The sequence below is a fragment of the Electrophorus electricus genome, chromosome 8, assembly GCF_013358815.1.
Source record: "Electrophorus electricus isolate fEleEle1 chromosome 8, fEleEle1.pri, whole genome shotgun sequence".
In the NCBI taxonomy this organism is placed as follows: domain Eukaryota; kingdom Metazoa; phylum Chordata; class Actinopteri; order Gymnotiformes; family Gymnotidae; genus Electrophorus; species Electrophorus electricus.
In genome coordinates this window covers 16781580-16805540 of record NC_049542.1, presented here as the reverse complement: position 1 = coordinate 16805540, position 23961 = coordinate 16781580, and the positions used below count along the sequence as shown (strand labels likewise).

Sequence of the window (23961 nt, the reverse complement as noted above, 5' to 3'; positions counted from 1 at the left end):
CTCAACATGGGCAATTGTGATTAGATGTTTAAAAAAACAAACATGCATATAAATGAATGAATAGGGAAGATTATGTCTGGTTTTCAATCAGCCTAACCATGCTAATATAACACACAGTATGTAAACATGCATTCCAAGTCTTATTCAAAGTTGGATTTATTTTGCTGAACTTGAAACAAATGGTTGGAAATAGTTAACATGATTGCACTACCGATGTGCTTGTGTGTATGTGAGTGTGTGAGTATTTGTGTACCTTGTGTGAGAAGCTGCAGAGTGCGAACCTCCTCTCTGACGCGCAGCTGCAAGACCTGCTGGAGGATGTGCTGTCTCTGACTCTCCTGCATGATCCCCATCCTCTCCAACTTCCTGTCTGTTAGCCTCATCAGAGCTCGGCCTGTATGTGCACGCACACACGTATGCACACACACACACACGCACGCACACACGCACGCACGCACGCACGCACGCACGCACGCACACATAAGAACTTCTGTTCCACTCTAATTTGGAGAGAAACAAATCAGCACCATAATCAATGTGAATAGTAATTACAATGCAAATAGTCTGTTTACATAGAAAACTTACTATTTATTTGTCATAAATCTTTCAGTTTGACAAATATAAAAGTCACATGCACTGAACCCAGGAAGATGGGTGTATGTGCACATTACAGTGCCTGTAATAATAGGTCTTGAATGTAACACTGGATTGGATATTGCAATACATTACAAGGACATAATGAGAATAAATACCATAATTACTGAAAATAAATGGACTGGAAACTTTTGCTCCAGACAGAAGAATGGTCAAGGTCAGATGAAGTTCACCATATTTTATTCTTTTTTTCTGTGTACTTTCATCAATGTTTTCCCAATCTTAATGACACAGTAGCTGGGGGCAGACTAAATAATCCAAGCTATATAAAATTTCTCTATGTGACCTGATAATTGGTGTTTTTGCATACTGAACTGTGACTTCTGGCTTAAGGCACATCTTATAGAAAAAGGACTTATAGATGTGCCATGGAAAACATGCAGTTTCACATGCATCCTGATGGGGCAAAACATGATGTCTTAATTCACCAGGAGGCAGGCAGAACAGAGCAGCATTCAGCTGTGACATAAAGCAAGCACTGCACTCCCTCTGATGACATGCGTGGGTAGATTGTTCTCTCTTTCTCTTCACTCATACTCCTCAGCATTGTCTCTCAGCTGTGATTATATGTAAATTATGCTTGCTGGCAGAGGGGTGCTGGACTATCCCAGACTGGCTTCATGGAGCACCAGCCTGCCAGCAGGTTGGCAGCAGGCAGATAGCTTTTCTAAGCAAAGTGCACACTGCCTCTGTGCACACCTGATGCTCCTGAGTCTAGTAGACCTTCAAACAGCCAACTACTGCTTCATACAGGTTACATTTATACAGGTAAATGTGAAAAAGATGAGAAGGGGAAGGTGGGGCAGGAGGCATTTAATTGGCATGCCTCCCAAGACATCAGGGAGGAAACTATGGTCAGAGTCCCTGCAGGCCAAAGACAAGAGTGGAAAAGTCAGACAATGGAATAATGAAACCGAGTAAAGAGGCCTTTTGGTTTGCAAAATCTTTCATAATATAACAGATTTTTTTTTAAAGCATCGCAATATAAGTACAAGTGTTTCCATGCCAGTCACCAAGCAACAAATACATCAACACATAAGAATATTTCACTGACATTTAGAAACGCCTGAAGTGAGGGTCTGTCTAGTGAAAGCACAGCAGGGTCCTGTCTATGGTCATGCTGCACTGGAATCACACGGGTGGGTGGCAACACGTAGAGTCTCATGTGAAGAGAGGATGGAGTGTCTGTAAGAGGAGAGGGGGCTGAGCTACGTCCTCATTAAGTAGCCAGTGGGCAGAAAGGCTCAGTGAGGAGTCAAAGCAGCGTGCCTGCTCTCTGACTTGGTGCCTTCAGAATCCCACAGAGGCACAAGAGTGAATGAGTCAAACCTCAGCTAATACACAGAGCAGTGTAGTGCAGAAGAGAATGGGTGCATTGGGTGGGGGAAAGGTAGTGAGAAGAGATAAGACACAAGAGGAGGAAACAGAAGAGGTAGAAGGGAAGAGAATGTGAAGTGAGGAGACGATAGTGGACAAACCATAAACCAAAGAAGTAGCAAGCGGGAATAACGCCCTTCCAAACATAGCCTGGTGTCCTATAAAAAACCCTTACGGATGTTTCTGAGCTGTACCCGGCAGAAGGCACGGGGACCTCAAAAGGTCACTGAGTGGGAGAACCACTGCAGCAAGATAAGCCACAGCAAGACAGGCAAGAATTCATGGTTCATCTCAGTCCACCCGATTTCACTTCCATGCACTGAATGTTGAATGGGAAAGAAGCCATATAAGGGAAGAAGGCTCCAAGACTCTCGTCACAAGTTGTATATACTCTTGGGCGATTGAAGGAAATGGGCTCTTCACTTTCTGAATAACTGTAATGGCCCCCCTTTCCACTGCTTTCAGTGGGAAGAGAGCCAGGTGACTGAGCTAACAGCATCACTGCTGTTTTTTTCCCCCACAATATCCACTTATTTTTTATCCAACTGACTGATAGAATAACTTCAAACATGTTTGTGTACTGGATCGCAGGACACTTTTAAATTCCTCATCTTCCTCAGCCTCTTTCAGACACTGCCAATTCTGCTTGTGCTGATGGTCCCTTATCTAAAAATGCAACACATCAAATCGTTGCCAAGATGTATGAAGACTTGTGCTACATTTCTCTGCTACATTTACTTCTCCGTGAGCCAAGCAGGAGAGGTGAGTGAGAAGGAGGATGCCAGGGGCTCCAACTCTCTGAACTCGCTCTGCTAGGTCGGGTTGTGCGTGGGACAGAGCTAGGCTGCAAGGCAACAGGGAAGGGAACGTTCCTCAGATGAGACTGTTGCATACTTCACATAGTTTAGCTGCAGCTGCCTTTCTTTAGCTTAAGGGATAATCTTTATCGCCTATATGTGCAGGCACGCACGCACACACACGCACAGCTGTGGCTTGCTGCCTGGGAGGCACTGTGATAGCCCCTCAGTTTGACATAAAGGCAGGAAAGGATCTCATTATAATGCATCCAAACAGCTTTTTACCCTAAGGACACATGCTCATCACAGAGACCAAACACATTTTAGTTGGGAACTATGGCTGAGGGCTGGATTTCTCAAGGAAAAATGACAACATGCTAAGGAAAATAATATATTCTATAAAAGTGATTAGCAGTTTAGGTGTTGAAAATTCATTCAGTTAGGGAGCCAGTTAAATCTACACTAGCAGACACTAAATCTAGCAAACATTTCAAGCACTTTTATTTTTATTGAAGGTCACCTTTATACATCTGAAATTGTTTTGTTAACATTATCCGGTCCATTGAGTTGCTAACTCTGTATTGATTACTGGACAGGAGGACAAAAGTGGAATTTAATCAAGAGATGGCAAAGATTAAGATACTGAGAGTTGGAGGCATGGAAGGCAAGAATGAGGGCAGAAAGAACAAAAGAGAGAGAGAAAAAATGCAAAAAAAGAGCATGGGGAAACGGAGAGAGAGGGAGAGAAAGAGTAAGAATAAGGGAAAAAGGAGGAGGTATGAATGAAAATGGGCTTACTGGCCTTCATCTGTAACTATGTTCACATTCAAAGAAACTCGGCCCCCTCTTCTCCTCTCCTCACTGACTGTGAAGAAGAAAGCCTGGCATGCTGGTTTCATTGGAGAATACAGAAGAAAGGAGGGCATTATTCTAATGCCTGTGAGCTCCTCCTCTCTAATGAGAGCCACTCTGTAGGCACACAGAAATCAGTATCCATTCACAACCTGTTCTTCACCCCCGCGAGTAGGAGGGTTGCACAATACATTGTTAATTGGCGTGGCAGTACTTGGCCTCTGCCTTACCGTTATCGGTAGGTTGTACTACTATGCAAATATAATACCTCTAAAAACCATATCATTCAATGTGTGCTGTGAGAATCCTGAAATTCCAGGTGATAGCACTGTGGGTGTTTTGACAAATTACAGCACTGACACGATTCAACAAAGAAAATCATTTTCTAAAGGGCTCACGAATGTGTTTTTAATGCATATCGCAATAACAGTAAGCAGCAAAATAATGGCAGCATTGTATTGTGTCCATGCCGTGTAGGCCTGCTCTGCATACAAGAACATGGAGCTCCCTAAAACCACTTGGTTTGCAGATTAAGAAAGCACACGTCAGAGCACAAAGCCACACTGTATGAGTGCTGAGATATGATCGACAGATTAAGCCTTTCTTCTGCAGTCAATCCTTCCTCCCTGCAGCAGTATCCACTATAACACAAGTTTTGCTAATGGGGTGCTCAGAATGGAGCCATAGTTTACAGGCTCCAAGCCCCAATAAAAAACTATGCAGCCAAGTTTTACGACTAATTGTTCAAAGCCTAGACATGACAGTGCTTATATTTTTGTCGGTACTGCTCATGATGGACATTAAATGCATTGTGAATCATTCACTAATGTGTCAGACAGAAAACAATCATATGGTCTAGCTGCCCCAGAGGACAGGCCAATAATAGCTCTGCCCCTATTGCACCATGTGTATGAGATCACTGCAGTCTGGCTGCGTAGTGTAGCATGATCACTATTGTGTGCTCTGAGAGCTGCAGTTCTATCCAATCTTAAAAAGGGTAAAAAAAACAAAAAAAACCCCAAACAAACCACAAAGTAAAAACTGTACTTTTCCTGAGCATGGCAATTTTGGCCGCCAACACCTCATCATCTCTCTTGCAGTAATGACCACTGAGCTATGGAGAGCTCAGCGCATACGTCCAGTCAAACATCGCAATATATCAGACACACTCGAAACAGCTGCAACCAAAATCCCAAAAAGCTCCATCAGCAGGATTGTTCATTCTGGCAGGGTTGTTCATGGAAAAGTGGTGTTATTACACAGCGGCTGTTACCATTACCATTTAGTACAGCTTAGAGATCCCAGTGGCAATTACCGCTGCACATTCTGTTCAGTTTGGCGGTTAAGGCACAATTAGTCAAAAGGACTAGTTTGTGGAGAACATCTGAACAAATGTACAATGATGAATAATAGCTTTTGTATGTTACAGAGTAGAGGAGGAAGCAGGCGTACACATGGCTAGTTCGGTGTGTTTCGCCCAGAGTGTTGATGAGTTGTGTACTTCCTCATCAGGGCCCACTGCCTCACGCTCACTTAAGGCTATTCACATGGTAAATCACCCATGTAGCCCCTGAAGTCAGCTCCAAATCTTGTCTCCCATCATCAGCCCTTTAACCTAACCTTGGACACTCCAAATTTCCACACACATCACATGAATATATTTAAAATATTCAGATAAAAAGTTGATGAATGAACGAAGACCTGGAGAAGTTATGTTGATTGACCTGCTGGCATGTCAGTATGAGTGAGATGTCTGATGTGTCAGTGGTGGCTGGAGCCTTCCCTCAGTTTTCATACGGTCAACACGTATTTTTCCTCTGGCACAGAAAAAGCTGAAAAGTGCAACTCACTTTAGAGGACATTCAAATCCAAGTGGTTTGTCATTTAAAAATGGAAAATGAACAGGGAAACAGTGAAAACAGAGACTTTATGGTTTCTGTATGAGCAGGAAGAAAATAGTGAGAGAGAGAAAAAGATCTTCACTGACTAACCAAGACCTCTAGTGAGTCAGCTCACTAGTGTCTCAATATGACTCTTTATAAAAATCTTGAAGGCTCATAAATAAACCCAGCTCCTTAACCGCACCCTGAGTAAAAATTCTTTGGAGGATGGAACATGGGCAATGGGGACCAAACCTCTTCAGATTCAATTACTTTCAAAAGAGGATATGAACGGAGAGCCTGTTAACGAGAAACATCCCAGCTGCTTTCATTTAGTCTGACAGTAGAAGGTCTGGCTGGCTTTCCTGTCTGCCTTCAGTTCCATTGCTTGGCTGCTACAGCCACCCACCCCTACTCCACCCCAATTCCACCCCCTCTCCACCCCAACCCTCCCCAAGTCTTAGTAAAGACAGACATGTGTGTGCAAATTATGCTTGGCTTTAGGTTAAAAGTTTGGGGAGCAGCTTAATGATATATGATACAGTTCTAGGCTGTTAAAGAAAAACCACACTGCGTCCATCGTGTGAGAAGTCCCCAAGATGATCTGTGGTTTGGGGATGGGAACAAGCTCAAAGAACATCCAAGATTAAAATGTCAGTCTTACTAAAGGTCTGATACCAGTCTAATTTGTGATGATACAAAATTGCAATAGCACACATCAAGCATCATGTAAATGTGTTTCCTCTCCACTTGGCTGGGACCTAGTGTGCCTCAAAGGAGCTCTTACCAGAACCTACAACAAGCCATGAGATGACCACTGAAATTCACTGACAACATACTGTACCTGGAGACTGCTCTACCTGCTCTGCTCTTCCAGCTGCTCTACTGCTCCTTCAGTACTCTACTGATCGTAGCTGCAGGATATTAGGCAGTATGAGAAAATCCTTAAACAGAAACTGCCATCTTGACAGAAAACAATCACAGCACCAGAGCACAGAGATTAGAGACTGTAATGGCAGCTGTTCTATGTGAAAAATCTATGATGTTATAATACGTAACTACACAGACCAAAAATATGTGCTTAATTCATTTTGCCCCAAACCACTTACTGACTCTGTTTTTGTGAAAGAGAATGAAAACAGCATATTTTACTTCTGATCTTGGGGAAACTAAACATTCCCTGAAATACAATCAAACTGTTGTAACAAAAATGCAGAATGTAAATATGGCTTTAATGAGAAAACCCCTTTACCTATGACCTCCAGGGTTTAGGTAACTTGCTTCCCTGAACAGACATCATTTGATTGCTACAGTACACAGCTAAAACGGCATATTCCTGGCCAGAGAGATGCCCATGTCTGACTTTACAGAGAGATGCCTGTGCCTGACTTCATCTGCATAAACGCCTCCTCTCCTGTTCACACAATTTCATGAATGAGTGCCTAATTTCAGACTGCCTCCTTCCCTCCCATTGCCTGATGGGTAGTTAGTGTTCACATTGTTGTGCTGTATGGATCTTTATAAGCCCCACTGCACTGTGGCCCCCGGGACCAGCAGCGTAGGGAAAGCTAGACTGCCATTTGATTGGGTCTGACATCTGTGCCTGGTTCAGTCAGCAACAGCCTTTCCCAACAGCAGATGACATACTGAGCACACTCCTTCGCTACTCAGCACACCTACGCTATCAGAAATATGTGCTTAACTCATTTACCACAACTGCTCACTGCTTCTGTCTTTGTAATTGCTAGAGATTAGGGACTAATATCTAATTATGTCTTAATATGCTCTAATGCATTTTTAATGACAGCTCGGTGTTCAAGTCAAATGCGAGGAGTCTATCGGGAGAGGAACAGAGGAAGCGAGAAGGCATCTTGGCAGTCATGGGCTAGTGATGGAGATGACAATGCCCCTGCGTCTTGCTACACTCTCCTGCTGATGTAAACTGACTAATATGTAATATGACTAATAAGTAATTTAGACAGAGGAGAACATGTTGCCCAAAAGCAAATATACGACTTCATAGTAGTGGAATGAATCTTCGCCGTCTGAGTCCCTTCATGTTGAATAAACAGACATCCTGTCAATAACCAGACACCCATTAGGTTATACATCACAATTTGTGTACTTGATCAATTTTTTTTTCCTTTTTCCTCATATTGTCTTGTGATTTGAGTCCTAATCTTTTGTTTATTCTAATGAAAAGTATTGAGCTGCACAGGGCATCAAAATCACTGGAGAGGGATGCAAATTGCATTGTGTCACTAATTGGCAAGGCCTGGTGCCTATTAAATAGATTCTGTTAATTAATGCTGGATAGTCAAACTGAGTCACTAGAATATCTTTTGCATAAATTACATCTAATTGGAATGTGCACTGCCCTGACCCTTAACACAGATTGGAATCAATATCCTTAGAGTCACATTGGAATTATTTGGAAAAAGATATGCAATTGTTTTAGCACTGAAACACCAGCAAATGGTTCAAACTATTTCAGGAACATAAGATGGTGTATTCTCAAGAGAATGAAAGACCATGTTATAAATTCAGGGGAATTCACTACAGAATTCCAGTTATAGTTTTCTCTATGTTATAATTGAGGGGAAAAGGATAAAGCAAGATTTTAATCTTATTCAAGTTTTCACCTTCAGAGATGACACTGGCCCTGAATGAAATGCTTGAGTCCCTGTGTCATAGCTCCAGACTAAACAAAATTCTTAAGAGCCACTGGCTCCATAATGAAACATAAAAAACCAACTTGGATAATATAGGCAATATTGAAAGATTTGGTGTTTGTCAGCTCTGGCAAGGGAGAAGAAAAAAAGAAAATTGTCCTTTGGAGCACTGCAAACCATTTTAGGTGTAATCTGGGGAACTCACCAGCCTCCAGTGTATCATCAAATATGTAGTGTGCTGAAAAACATGGCCCTAGGACCTCCTCATTACTCCCAACCTAGTGCTGTCAAAGCCCAGGAACATGAAACAATCAAGTAGTGATCTCACTAACATTTAGAACCAAGTATTGATGAGCAAGTGCATTGCCTTGTGAAATATCATTTCAAACAAGATCCCCACAGGGAACTCATTATGATGCAATCGCCCTGCATCCTAGAGGTTATGGAAATCACAATTAGTGCCTGTGCCATTACGCACAAAGTGGTTCATTTAAGTGCGGTGTGGCACTAGCTGTGTTGTGATGACTGACCCAGGGAGGAGTATGTACCTGTGATGTCATGCTGTTTGAAGGAGTCACTGTAGACTTGGTGCTGGGTAGGGCAGTGCTTCTTCAGCCATTTGCACACATCCTGCTGGGTCCACAGGGCCACTGGTTTGGACAGCTTCACTGTCCCCGGCTGGACAACAAAGAGGGACAAGCAGTCAGACTCAACTCATACACAGCATCACTGATGTGTCTGAAGGGGTCAAACAATATTCTACAAATGGCATTCTTCTTCTGCAGGACTGAACAGAAAATGAAGACATCCAGGATTAAGGCAAGATCAATGCAGTACAAGGAACAAGTTAAATGAGAATGAATAGTATGGTCAGCACTGTTGCTAACACTTAAAATGATGTTAGTGCCATAATACTTTAAGGGAACCGACATTTATCAGATTTAGTATATCTCCAAGCTGGACTGATCATGTCATGTTCATGCACAGATCAATGAAATAATTCAAGATATGATCAGGTCCACAGAATGTGATAAAGTTTCTTGGACTTTTTGCTTTTCTGTTCAAATGTGGCCAATGGCTCACTATTGACTAAGCCAATCTTTAAAGCATAACTATGAATGCTATTTTTCTATGAATGTTATTTTATTTTTGTACAGATTAATACCTAAAAGAACAATAGAAAGGGATATATAAAATAGGATGTTTCTTTTGATGTAATTTTTAAAAATTGTTTGCATCATATTTCTGCTTTACAATGCATGTTCCCACTCACAGCACGTAGTGAGACAACGGAGGTTGCAGCCAACTTTACAACCTTGACTGAATTTGGACGGGGGATTAGGAGTCTTGCAGGTATTAGCTCAGAATGAAAACATTACGCAGTCATGCGCTCTATGCTACCAGCTCAGGGTGAGTGCCCTAGCAGACTGCCTTTGCTTGTTATTTGCTCTACAGCGGCCGTCCAGGGTAAACAGACCCTTGCTGCTCGCCACCCTGATGCTCTCCTTGTGCTCCTCCCAGCACAGGAAAAGTATGTGAAATTATGGCTCTTGGCACAGTCCGCCAAGATCGCCAGCGTGTTTGCAGCGGGGCATGGTTAAACGTGGCGATGACCCAACTCAGCCAAGCAGCCAGACACTGAGTAAACAGAGGCCAGCCCAAGTTTGGGGGAGGGGGAGGAGAGGGCTAGTTCGGGGGGATCTGGCCCCACTATGACAGCCCAGTGCCAATTAACCCAGTCTGTCGGGCAGCAATGACAAGCATGCATTCTGTTCACATGTGCGATGACAACACCAGAGCATAACGCTGTGATACAGTGCAGAATCTGTAAGCTGCCTAACACAGAGCTTTGAGCAGGTGCCCTGCAGGGAGCTGTGCTCAGAGCGAGATGCGCTGGGTGGATGGGATGCAGCTGCCAGCCATGCGCCTCCAGGAGGGTCTCACTGTATGAGGATTTTCAGCCAATTAGAGAGATGAGTGACAGAGCCATTGGGTTGGGATGAAGGGGGGGCTGTTGAAATTCCCTCTTCACACATTCAAACACACAAATTTTGTGAGACACCGATACACACTATTGCTTGCAAATATTAACTGACATGGGAATGGAGAAAGTGAGCGAATGTGAATTTGACTGTGGACACACTGTAACAGACAAGCACACACCCACGAACACAAACATACCCACACACACCCACACACACACCCACACACACCCCCACACAAACTCCCCCAGGCACACTCCCTTTGTCCTTGATATAATTAGACAATGCAGGTATTTTCATGTTCCTATAGCAACAAAGCCAAGTTCTGAATACATAAACAATGAGAAGCATCCCCATCTGTGAGGTTTATCAAGTCATATCAATACATTAGCAAGACTTGAAAGATCTCAAGGAGACATCAAAAACATGATCAAAGAAAGCACCTATCAGTGAGGATTACCTCAGAAAAAAACCTGAACAAGCTTTAACCTTTTCTGAGGGACCTCTGGCTGAGCCTACTCCTATGGGCAACTCAAGCAAAAAATGCTGCAAATGGTTTCATGAATGACTTAATGTTAAATTCTACAACATTGAGGCTATTTTTTTCCAGTGCAAAAACTTGAAATATTGGATTCCTTTTTTTTTTTTTCTTTTTTTTTTTAACAAGACCGTGGTTTACCTTTGTAGAGCACAGTGAGGATTAACGACTGAAGAAAGCACCAGCTTACAGCCAGAAATGCAACCCTTATGCTAGAGGCTGTTTTCATGAAAGTTGAGCGCCACCTTGTGGCACATCAAACAGTTTTTTTTTCCTTTGAGTTTTAACATGTGCCTCAAATTCAACCTCTACTCTCAGAACATCTCAGTCCTGTGCCTGAAGCTATTTCCTGTCAGTGGGGCACTCTGTTAATTAACTACCCTTTATAGTACCCTGCTTAGGTATTTACCCCCTCCCGAGAAATGAAGCGATGACTCCTCATTAATTGTTCCCTTCCCCACACCTCAGAGAGTTCCTGAGTGGATAGCCCAGTGATTTTATTAGAGAAATGGACTCTCCTGTGTTTAAACTGGATTTACTTGCTGATGGAACAGCAAAGCACATTCAAGGGCTGGAGAGTCTGTGGTATGGGAAGAGCATGACCCAACAGAGACCTCATTCAGACCTCTAACACACGAGGTTCAGAGCTTTCAACGGGGCTGCCGGGACTCTCCCCCAGCTGCTTGGCAGGGTTCTGTCCAGTCCCGTCCTGTTCTGTCCCAGAACTGCTAGATCCACACAGCTAGGCCCATAAAGCGACACTGCTCTTAATCCTATGCTTTGTCATCTGATCTGATGACAGCCTTCAGATGAGCAGCAAAATGTATTCAAGACTATGCAAGTCCAGTTGCCTTGATTTACTCCTGCTGGACAATGACCAACAGGTGCTCTGGTCTGTGTGTGCGTACCACAGCCAGTCTCTCATTATTAGGCTGGGCCAAAATACACTTCTTGCTATGCTAAAATACATTACTTGCTACATTTCTTGCTATGCTATAGGTCCAGGTATTTGTGTAAAGTTCTTTAAAAAACAACAATACAGAATGGCTTGTTATAAGATATAACATGAATTATCAGATCATCCTTGTATTTGACTATAGAGTATACATTTCAATCTGTACCTAAGACCAAGGTGAGCTCAGTCGTAATTACACCGAGGAAAGAAACACAATGATGAAATAAAGCACAGCAGGGGCATTGACTGAGCGGTACCTTACAAATCATCAGCCTGGCTTAAACCATGCTTAGCTTTCACACACAGGAAATATCCGCTTCCTGGAAGCTTGATAATGTTGTGTCTATAATGATTCCTTCCTTTTTAAAAAAATAAATAACAGATTAGTTTATGAACCTGCTTGATTCACCTAAAACTGACCCATTTAAAACTCATTCATTCAAAGATTCACACATTAAAAATGGCATGACAAATAAACAAATGAATGACATGTATCTGCAGTTCTAATCTAGGACAAGTCATGACTTATGCAATGCTGTTAATGCCATTGTTACTTAAGGACTAAGAACAACCAGACTATTGTTTTAAGTCAATGCTCATTTACCTGCATTGTGCACTTGACTGTGATGACATTTCTGAAGCCATTTACAACACTAGCATTATTATAATTTGCACACCTGACCTGGCTACTCAGTGTACTGTTCACTCCTACTTAAATCCACTAAGCTGTAATCAAGGTTTACATATTTATTGCTTACCTGATAGTCTTCAGTTTAATTCTACCTCGGCACATATTCTGTATTTATTAGCTATACGCCTACTCTCTTTGTGTTTTTAAAACTCCACTTAAGAAATAGCCCAGCAGTATTTTATTATACTGTATAACCCTGTATTGGTATAAAGACAATTAAGTTTAATTGAATTATTATTCACTGTTTATCTGTGTTATTCTTTCTTTATATAATTAGGCTCAGGGTTTCTGTCTCTGTGGCTTACCCTGGAGAGCTCCGACTCTGAGACGGAGCGCTGGGGTGGAGACCGGCATTGAAATGCAGTACTCTGGTCCAGGAAGCCCGGGCTGGTGCTCGCCAGTCCTGGGCCCTTGGTGATAGACTCCTCCTCCAGGTTTGAAATCACATCCTCTTTGCACACCTGATGATCGATCCCATTCTGACTCAGGTTACAGTGGACAGCTGGGGAAACAGACAAATTGATAGTGAATACTTTCTTTACAACCATTTTAAGGCACTAGAAACATTTAGAGAAACATTCTGAATGAGGTAACATACTAAAATTTGTGACACATTTATGAAGATAAAAAAAGATGTCTCTGACTGCATCCATTCAAATGCCTCAGCAAAGAACCTTTACTTTTCTAAGGAAAAAAAACAAAACAAAAAGAAACAGTTCCTACTACTTGTGCTCTGCACCACAATTCATTACACTATCAGGAACTGAATGATTCTAGGCTTTGTTTGCCAAAGATTGTGCCACACTCATCTTTATTTAAAAGTGATCATGAGCCATAGCTAACATAAACCATGTTTTAATGATTGCAAGGTGAAACATTAGGGAAACAGGTTCTGGCCTGCTTAAGTATTAATTACAAATCATTTTAGAAGATGGTCAGGTATCTGTGCCACTGAAAATGAAAACCTCTATGTTCATAATGTTCTTACTGGCAGCCAACTACTGATATCACATTACTTTCTCTGGAGAATTAACAACCACAAGGTGGTGCCACAGCACAGGCAGGTGATCCATATACATCCAAAGACAATGCGGTCATTCCTACTGCTTACTTCTACTAAGACAGAATTTGGTGCAAGAGCCCAGAGAGCAGGCTCTGGAGTGCAGTGTAGCTGTGGGTGTGCTCTCTGCTGCATCCTCCTCTTCAGGCTGCTTTGGCTCTGAGAATGTTGGCCTCTTCTCATTACCCTGGTCACGGCCCTGTGAGCCCGAAGCACCCTGCTGGCCTTCCTCCCTCTCCCTCTTCTACCCACAATTCTCCTTCATTTCACTTCATGTCACTGCCTCATTTGAAAGAACGCACATGCAAAATTTTGTTTTGTTTACTGCCGGTGTGAAGTTGGCATAGTGTCTCTGTGCCTGCGTGGGTTTCTTCCAGGTTCAAAAGCATATGTATCAGGCTGACTGGGGTGTCTACATTGGCCCAGTGAGAATGAGTGGGGGCATGTGCCCTGTGAAGAACAGGCACAGGGTTTGCTCCTTCCTTGTGCTCCGTGATCAAGTTAGGCTTCAACCCTTTGCAACCCTGAATTCGTCTAGAAGATGAATGAAGTAAGGATGAAAGAATGAAGGAACAAATAAACAGATGAATGTTTGTTGTTTGCTAAATATGAATAGTTCCTATTGGACATATAAAAGTCAAAGGAAGAACCAATGGATGATAAAAAATTGTGGGCTGAATACTTAATGGACTGTATAGGTATCAGAATCAGTAACATCAAAAAGTTCATTGTGTCATTATGATATATGAGGAGTGTGAAGAGAAACCTGAACAGAAAAACCCAAACAGCTTTCTTCTCTTCTTGCTATGCCCTTGTCATGCCATTTCATGCAAGACTTCTCCCCATATCTCTCTGGTTATGGTACTAACTGCAAAGATAGCAATGCAGAATCCTTTAGTCCATTCAGATATTTACTTAGGTGTACTGTGCTAGATGCAAAAACAGGCATTTCAGTTAGGCATGCGCGAATGGTCATGCATGTCATCATGTCTGATAATACTGTTAACTAACTGACAGCAGCAATGCACATACAGCAAAAACAACAACAAAAACATTTTATCTCTCAGGCCTCATGTCTTTAATGCAGTCTTAATGAATGAAACAGCCATGATGCAGCAATATGTCTCTCATAGCATCAATTTAGCTAATACAAAAGGTCAAGCTGAGGCCTGAATCCCACACATGCCTCTATCCAGCTAGAGAGCCTGACCCATACACAGAACACCTGAGGCTTACTCCTCCACTTCTTTCACAGCTGGCTTCACCACAAGAATGCAAGGTATGAAAGATGAAAAGATGCCGACATGTGCTTTTGGGGAGTGCAGGCCAGACAGCTTGTTCTGCTTGTTCCAACATGACAGAAGCTAAAAAAACACCAGATACTTCCTCAAGCAGCATAAGTGAAAGACAGAGACGGATAGCATATACATAACATACATACATACATACATACATACATACATACATACATACATACATACATACATAAATACATACATACATACATACCATACATACACACACACACACACACACACACACACACACACCACACACACACACACACACACACACACACACACACACACACACACACACACACACCACACACACACACCACACACACACACACACACACGGGGGGGGGATCGAATGACAGGAAGGAGAGAGAGAGGGATGACAGGAAGGAGAGAGAGAGACAGAGGCAGGTAGGGAGAGAAAGAGAGACTAGCCATAGTCACTGTAAGAGCAATGAACAATTTTCTCCTCTACTATGAAATATTCACACAGAGTAACCAAAGGTTCACTGTAAAATTGAAGAATATACTACCAAATTTTGAAATTTTTCCCCAATCTAAAAAATTTAAAATTGTCCTGGAGAAGGAAACAGCACCTCTTACTGCAAAATATGTGGGAACATTAGTAACGCACTCTACACTTACTACACCTCTCACTGTATATAATATCTGTCTATATCCCGTTAATATGTTTAATGTTAATATTGCTGATTCTGTTTTATCTTGTTTATTATATTTGTCAAATTCTTTCTACTTTTATCAATATCTTGTTACCTTTGACCATTAGACCCATTGTCATCATCAGTAACTGAAAAACATTATTATTATTTCCACAGTGCATGTTCACCTCCAAATTGTATTTGCTTTGGCAAAATTATACCTGATACAGTAATGCCATCATCTCATTGAGAACACTAACAGTATAGCTAATCAGAATAAATCACCGGGTTAGATCCTGGCCTTGCCCAGCCGCTGTAAATGCTGGGAATATTTACTTGGTCTTGATCTAGCTGCTCAACTGGTGAGATCAGCCAGCTCCACAGAGAGACAGCGGTTAAACAAAAGCAACTTAGCATGCATGACACAAAGTGCTTATCTCACTCTGCCCCTTGCTGCCTCCTTTCCTTTGCTCTTTTCCTCCCACTCCCTTCTCTACCTTTCTCCCTCTGCAGAGCAGAAATGTTCTCCCTCCACCTAATGTTCAGCTACTTCTCAGCTGAGCAATACTTGAATTAGAAAAGAGAGAGAGAGAGAGAGAGAGAGAAACATTTCACTAATGGGAGGAGTAAGAGGTCTGGAGAATAGTGATTGAAGCACCTGGGGCGAGGATGGGCAGGGTTTTAAAAAAAATTTTTTTACATCATCATCTAAATATAGCTCAGAACATTCTTCAGCCTCGACTCTCCGACCTGCGCAGTGAGGAGTGAAAGTGAGGGAGGGAACGGATGAGAGATACATCAATGAGCACAGTGCAGCACCTCCCCCCCACCACCCCTGCCTCAGGTCACGCATGGAAAGGAGGGGAGAGAATACTGAATGAACGCTAGAGCAATCCCCCAGACCACCCAATGCTGTAGCGCACTGATAGTTCTAACAGAATTAGCCTCCCTAACGCAGTAGGCAAGGCAGAATGCCTTGGCGGACTTTGCTTAGCGTCTGTGTTGGACTGATTCACTTGACTGCAGGTTTGCTGAGCTCATGACAAGTACATAATCAAAAGTGAAGCTTGGTTGGGCAGCCGAAGTAGAGGAGGGAGGGAGGTTTATGACCCAGAAACATGCTGTTCGGGTACAGAGCTGAGCCCGTTCAGATTCTGTTCCTGCACCAGAAAACAGCAGGGGACCTCATCGCTACACACCATCCATAGAACAAACCCTAAAACTCTTCTAAAGGACTTCCAAGCAAGAATACCAATATTCATGGAGTGGACAAGTTAGCTATTGTATCAATCCCAGCTAACTAAATTCATAGTCTAGTCAACAGTTCATAGTCACCATATCTGATTGAGCAAACCTGTGAATTGGGGTTCAATTTGGATTTTATCCCAAACCCCCTCTGTTCATCTGGCTCAGCAGTTACATTTTTAGTCAGAGCTTGGTTTCTTTTCATTCAATATTTTTAAATGTAATTCACCAATTGTACACCAATTCAGGCTTTTTTTGTTATCATCTGTTGTTTAATTAGTCTCCCATTAGTTGTATGAGAAACTGTTTGTGACCGAAACCAGTCTCTGCCCAGTGGGAGGCAAGTTCAATGGGGCTCTTTAAACTCCATGGTGCAGGTTTCCTGTCAGCAGGGGAACTCCACTGTGTGGTGTCCTTGTTACATGCCTGCTGGAGATCTAATTGAGCTCTTTGATGACCAAGCAAAAGACAGAATGGAGGAGAGAGCTAACTGTCACATTTGTGGGCCAAAATCTTGCTCATCCTCACTCCCTCTCTCTCCCTTACCAGCAGTCAAGATGAAAGGATGGTCTCAGTCCACTAAAGTGGGTCAGCTTCACTTCTGAGCTGTGTAAGGATGCAGGACCTTGTTCCTGTAGCTGAGTACATGTCTACCAAGTGATGGTGACCTTGGAACACGTGTCTTTCTCAGGTCAGGCTGTGCTCATGTCCAGTTCATGGGAACCACTGGGGGAGTTTATCTTCTTTAATTCAACCTGACACGGAACCAAAAAGAAAGAACAGGGAAGCTTCCCTAGGCTTAGGGCCCTCTGGATTTCTGCATGTAGAGATGCTTTATGCCAGATTTAGAAAGACACAAACACTGTTAAAACTCTGCCAAGGTTGAATGCTATGATCGATCTGAACATCCAAAACATGGGAGGCACAAGTGTGGCTATAAATATCTGAACAGAACTCAGAACTTTAGAGGTTTTTCTAAGCCTTTGCTATTTTAATGACCTCTAAATGCCGTTATGACAAAAGAAAGGGGGGAAAGAAGGAGGAGAGGAAGGATTCTGTACACACTCTCATATTGCAGCATTTGCTTGAACAGATCTTTCTGAGACCTCAGCATGTAAAAAGAACTCAGTCAAAACCTCTGTCAAAAAAGAACACAAATATAAAACAATAAACTAATTAATCAATTAATTAAAAAACAAACAAACAGGAGAAATCTTATTTTTTCCACACTCAGCATGACAAACTGCTGATGCAGAATATATAACTTCAGTTTCCCACTACTGACAGCCTGTCTGTCTACTGTTATCAAGTTTTGCAGAATGTAACAAATCTTCCCTTATGTTATGGGATACTCAAAACTGATTATTGATTAGATATTGAGATGCTTCTCTGATGAGGTAAATTTTCACCATGGTTCCCCACCATGTCAGAAACAGAAAAAAAGATGCTCAGCACAGTGCATTAACTGTAGTGAGATGACACAGAAAGTTCCAAAATTGAGGCTCTACTGTTAGAACCACAGCTGCACTAACTGGAAATGACTGTGGAGCACTGAAGCATGTTTTTAACACATTCTCCCTTTATGTACATGACTGATAGAAATGATATAATAGAAACCCATAAACCCGGTTTCTTTCATTTAGGAAGCCCACTAGACATCCATCCAAGTCTTTCTCTTAGATAGGCGCATTTGCCAGCTCCAGAGTGATTCAGCCCCGTCACTTCTGTGAATCTGACATCTCAACAGTCAGCACTCTCTCAACAGTGCTGCAAATACTAATCAGAGATCAAACTAAAGCCCACATCCCTCTTGCTAGCTATCAAGAGTGAAAGTGCCACAGTATATAGGGATATAAATAGACATGTCCTCTAACCCATACTGATCCCACTTTAGTTTGCACAATCTATTAGGCTCCAGGCATGGATTTGATACTCAAATCATGCACAAAACCCCATGAGTCAAATTCCAATTAAATCTGACTTATCAGTTATATCCAGGTTGTGATGATGGATAAATGACCGACTATGTATGTTGTGTTTTTTATGAACTAGGTTTCAAGGTAAAACAATTGCAATGTATCACACATTAACATTTCAACTGTTAGTAATAATGCACAAATAGAGCAAAATCATAGGAATAAAATGGCAGGCAGAACATCCAAAAGGTCTAGAGATCTTGAATGGCCAAGGTCCAGAAAAAAAATCATAGGCATGGACAGTAGCGTTATTGTCACTTTCATATTTAGTCCAATAGTGTGTTAACTGGAACTGATTTACTGAAAGCGCGAGATGAACTGTTTCAAAGCTAAGTACATTTCACACATCACACTTTTTCTCTTGGCATTTGTTGTTAGTTTCTGACAAACAAAATGTTGCAGTACCAATAAAGTAGGCCACAATGAAGTTTGTCAAATACAATCACAATCAGTCTGCAGATGGTTTTATAGAAAGTTGAGAACAACAGAAGAGAGAAATAAGGAGCCAGTTAGGAAACAGTGAAGCAGTGTGCTCACTTGACCTGGTACAGGCACCATATGAACTAGCCTGCTTGTGTTTACTAATGATGCAGTAGATGAGCGTGAATGCTCTTGAGCTTCAGTTGTTATGATAGCTTGTAAATGAAAGCAATAAAATGTATGTGTCCCACAGGTTATAGTTTAGAGTTTTTGGTGTTATAGTTTTGCTGACATCAGGCCCATTCTGGAAATTTCATCTACAAAGCATAATAATGAGTTTTCAAACACAATCCCTGCTGTCAGCAAGTGTAGTTTACTGGCAGATGGCAGGTCAGTGTGTGATATATTTTTAATTTAGCACACTTTCCCTATAATTTTGCACACTAGCAAGTGTGAACCCAAAACAACAACAACAACAACAACAACAACAACAACAAAATGAAGAACCAGACTGCTTATGCAAACACACCGAGGACAATTTCAGTGATGAATTGTTTTTAAAGTGAAAAATTCATTGCTGATTTTAAGAGCTTAAGGCTTAAGACTCACTGGGTGACCTGGCTGCCTTCAGAGGATGTAATTAGATTTTTGCAGTCAACCTTTGCGGGTGTGTATTTCTCAGCGGACCTCCTGAAGCACTTTGGTCCTACAGGATATAGGGCAGGACTTTAGCTTCAATATGCTCATGAAGCCTAAAATATAGGTCCTGCAACTGGGACACATGATGTCAGCTTGTTCCAACACGTGTTTTCTCTTAACCGAACAGTCTACAGTTGACCTATACAATGCTTATTTAGCAGGCGTTTTTGACACCTGTCTGGTTATAGGAGTGTAACATAATCACCTCAAGCCCATCACTAAAGCTCCGAGCTTTTTCAATCCCAGTCCTAAAACCCCACTGTCCTACAGTCTCAAATGTTCAGTGCTCTAGCATTGCTCATCAGCTAATTATCAAGCCCTTCATCAGTTGGATCACAAATAATTAACCCCTGTACTGGAGCTGAAAACCCCATACATACACACATATATATTAGACATACACATATTAATATATCTAACTTACCTATCTATCTATATTTTATATTATATATAAATCTGAAGACGTTTCCAGGTTAATAACTGCAGTATACCATAGTAAAAGATGTAGAGATATTCAAAATTGTTGTGAAGTACACAAGAAATCCAGAGAAACAGGATGTTTCGGACAGAGGTCCTTCATCAGCTGTGCAAGCTATGATACCATAGAAACAACTGGCAATGCACAGAGATCAATGAAACATTTATGCAGTGTCCATAAGCTTTAAATTGCTACTTGAAATAATACATCCTTAATTCTGCGGTCTGAAGATGTTCAACAAAATGATCAGCAATCCTTCTCTCAGCTTCTCTAATGTAAAGCTGATTAAATCTCTTGCAGCTAATATAGTAGACAATTCCCACAGTAATGCATAAGAAGGAATGGGTGACAACAATTGATCCTTTATTGCTAGTTATTTTAGTGGCTGTGTTTAGGTACTTCCTAGACGTTCAGAAGCACCTTGTTTACAAAGGTGATGAAGATTCTATGGAAACCTTGTGAACTGCATGGCATTTTTTCTACCTCTACATTTGTTTTACTAGAGTACAGCACTTATACCAGGGAATTGAGGGTTTGGTTGTTTGGTATGGCAAGTGCAGAAATCACTGCTAATGCCAATACATGTCAATGAGCAAGACTCCTAATGCATCTGAAACACGAGAGCATAAAAAAGAGGATCATGCCAGCTCAGATGTCACCCATATTAACAATGTCTGTGTCAAATGTCAAGGAACCAGGCCATTGCATTGGTAAGTGGGATACTGGGACAAAACATAGGTGAAAGAGGTTAGAAAACATGGAGCTGATACAATGCAGCACTCAAACACTGAGAAAAGATGTCCACTGTCACATCTGGAGATAGATACACACTCCCCTAATACAACACCTACCATTTGAGACAGAATGTGAAAGGAATGCAGGAATACCAGAGTGTGTGGTGGACATGTTGTGTGCAAGATGATCATGACTAAGCTAACCACTGTCAGCCACTGCTGTAGGTTCCCTTGACTTACTGGCAAGGCAGCAACAGAGAGTAATCCAGTAGATATGAATTCAGCAATAACCATAATCCTAACAACCACTATAACTTAAACCAACAAACTGCTATATGCTGCAGTAGTCATTATTAAAACCCTATGTTACAATACACAAGTCACAGGCCACTCTGGATGTCAACTCAGATGGAAGTCAGCAAACTGGCAGAGCTCCTGAAGGGTATGAAGAAAGAATAATTGTGCCTGGCTATAGAATAAATACTATGGGCGGCCCATAGGTTTGGCCCTAGAGTGTGCTAAACAAAGATTAACAACACTGTCATCCAGACTGCAGAGATAAACAAAAGAAGCAGGACCAAAAGAGCAAATGCCCTTTTCACCAATGAACCTTCCAAAGTATATTCTTAGTTACAGTGCAATAGATCCCTGACTGGATTGACCCCACAGAAGAGAACAGTACTGGAAGTGCATATGGGATAGTGAATTATCACATTACACCAGTGCTCAGTGGTTAAGACTAGCTGCTTAGTGGCTAAGCAGAGCACCATGATCTCCCAGTGCAGGAACTAGTCAGCATTACAACAGCAAATATTCAAGAGCATGCCGCCACAACAACAACAACAACAACTCAGTAGTAATAGCTACATGGCTGAAAAGCAGTACAATTGAACCACCTGCAAACTACTGGCTCCCATCTGGGCTGACTAACACAGGGCAGGACAGTACTAGTCATGACTGAACCCAGTAAGGGCTAAACACCATCCAGGCTCAAAGCAACATCTATTGACTGAAAGATCTGTCCTCCAGGATTCCAACACCAGACAGACCAACATACGTGTTGTCTGGATTGACTATAAGAAAACATATGACTCAAATAACACACATCTGGGTATTTGAATGCTTAGGCCTATATAAAGTCAAAAAGACCATAAAGACCATAAAGCTTTATAGTACTCTGGAGGACCACACACTCATCCATAAGAGTACAGGTACAGATTCAGGAGCAAAACTACCATCAGCCACTTCTTGTACATGAATGACATCAAGCTGTTTGCCAGGATGAAAAGAGACATTAATTCACTGATCCATCTGACAAGCATCTACTGCAAGGGCACAGGAATATTATATGGGATGGAGAGGTTTGGTTGGCTTATAGTAAAAAGAGGAAAGTAATCAGGACAGAGCAAACTGTTCTTCCAATAGGCCAAATAATAGACATGGTGGGACAGTGACAAATACCTGGGGTTCCAATGGCAAAGGAAAACCTGAGGCAGAAATGAGGAGGACAGCAACATCCAGGTATCGCCATAGAATAAGGCAGGTCTTCAATAGCCAACTGAAGGGGACTGAATAGGAATGGGAATAATAAGATCAAAGTCATAAAAACATATGCCTTGCTAATTATCAGATACCCAGCAGAAACAATAAGCTGGCCAAGAGAACAGTTGGAAATAGCAGATGTCAAGACTAGAAAACTCCTCACAATGCATGGGGCACTCCACCCAAGATCCAGCATCCAGCGGCTGTACACTAGCCAGAAACAGGTGGAAAGGGGCTTAAAGTGTAAGATACACTGTCCTGGGTGAGACACGAAACATTAATGAATACATCCAAACAATGCCCCCGAAGGATGAGCTGATGGGGGACATGGTCTGTATGGAAGCAGAGGAGGTACCATGGCATTTACTTCCACAGCTGATTTTATTTTTTGGCAAAGACCTTCCTGAAGTGTTAGATCTCAGGATGTACAAAGCTTTATTATTCTTCTATATCTTATGTGAAACACTCTGAATTGCCACTGTTTATGAAAAGTACTATACAAAATAAACTTGCCATCCCTTGCCTTGCCCCTGTCCAGAACATCCTGTTTCTCTGGTAAGCTTGTGTACTACACTGCAGTTCTTACTATCACTGCCTTCTCTTTCTCTTTCTCTCTCTCTCTCTCTCTGTCTCTCTCTTGCTCACACACACACACACACACACACACACACACACACACACACACACACACACACACACACACAGATGAAGTGAACAACCATGATTATCTCATTACTTCTTCAGATTATCTGGCACCTTCTTCATATTATCTGTCATCTGCCAAGGGGTAGAATATATTAGGCAACAAATGAACAATCAGGTCTTGAATTTGACATGTAGCATTGTAATGATAATCAGTGTTACTCACTTCTTCTGTCAGTGGTTTTATTGTTGCAGTTGCGGTATGGGTGTGTGCACTGGAAGAAGATTCAAGGAAGTATAAGTATATAAGTATATACATAATATCTTAACATCTCCATGACAACTGTATATCTTAACATCTCCATGACAATTATGCATTGTAAAATAAAATAACACTGGCGCCACGTTCCAAGTTTGCAACTCCCAAAACCTGGCAAGGTAACTTTCATGTAATCAAAGACTTCTGTTATTCCAGTCGATGTCAGAATCCAAAATAACCAGTGTAACGAGGTCCGGGACCAGTGGCTCATGCTTATCAAACTTCATGTACGAGGCACATGGACAAGATTATCGCTCATAGATAATCGGCTACGTGTTTGCTAAGGCGCCTAAAAAACACAACAACAGGCAAGTGGGAATCAGTGCACGTTTCCTCAGCTAATGTCTTTAACTGCTAAACGAAAAGAGACAGACTAGATACAATTATAGATACAGATACAGTAAACGTAAACATACCTTGCATGGGATTTTGAATCCAGAGAATGCCCCTGATAAGACTGCTAAAACGTGATGAACCAGAAGCAGGGTGTT

At 41.9% G+C, this 23961-nt stretch overlaps 1 protein-coding gene across 2 annotated transcripts in view; it reads right to left on the bottom strand.

The window, feature by feature from the left end:
• samd12 (sterile alpha motif domain containing 12) overlaps window positions 1-23961 on the bottom strand; it is a 54161-nt gene that overhangs the window by 29332 nt on the left and 868 nt on the right. The window contains exons 1-4 of one of the 2 annotated variants that reach the window (XM_027027022.2): window positions 23887-23904; window positions 12704-12900; window positions 8781-8910; window positions 254-394 (exon numbers count right to left, since the gene is read on the bottom strand). In XM_027027022.2, the coding sequence (XP_026882823.1) occupies window positions 254-394; window positions 8781-8910; window positions 12704-12900; window positions 23887-23893 (475 nt within the window). In that variant the 5' untranslated portion in view covers window positions 23894-23904. Of the gene's footprint in view, window positions 1-253; window positions 395-8780; window positions 8911-12703; window positions 12901-23886; window positions 23905-23961 lie in introns of those variants that run through there. The other variant, XM_027027021.2, reaches the window with a different exon arrangement.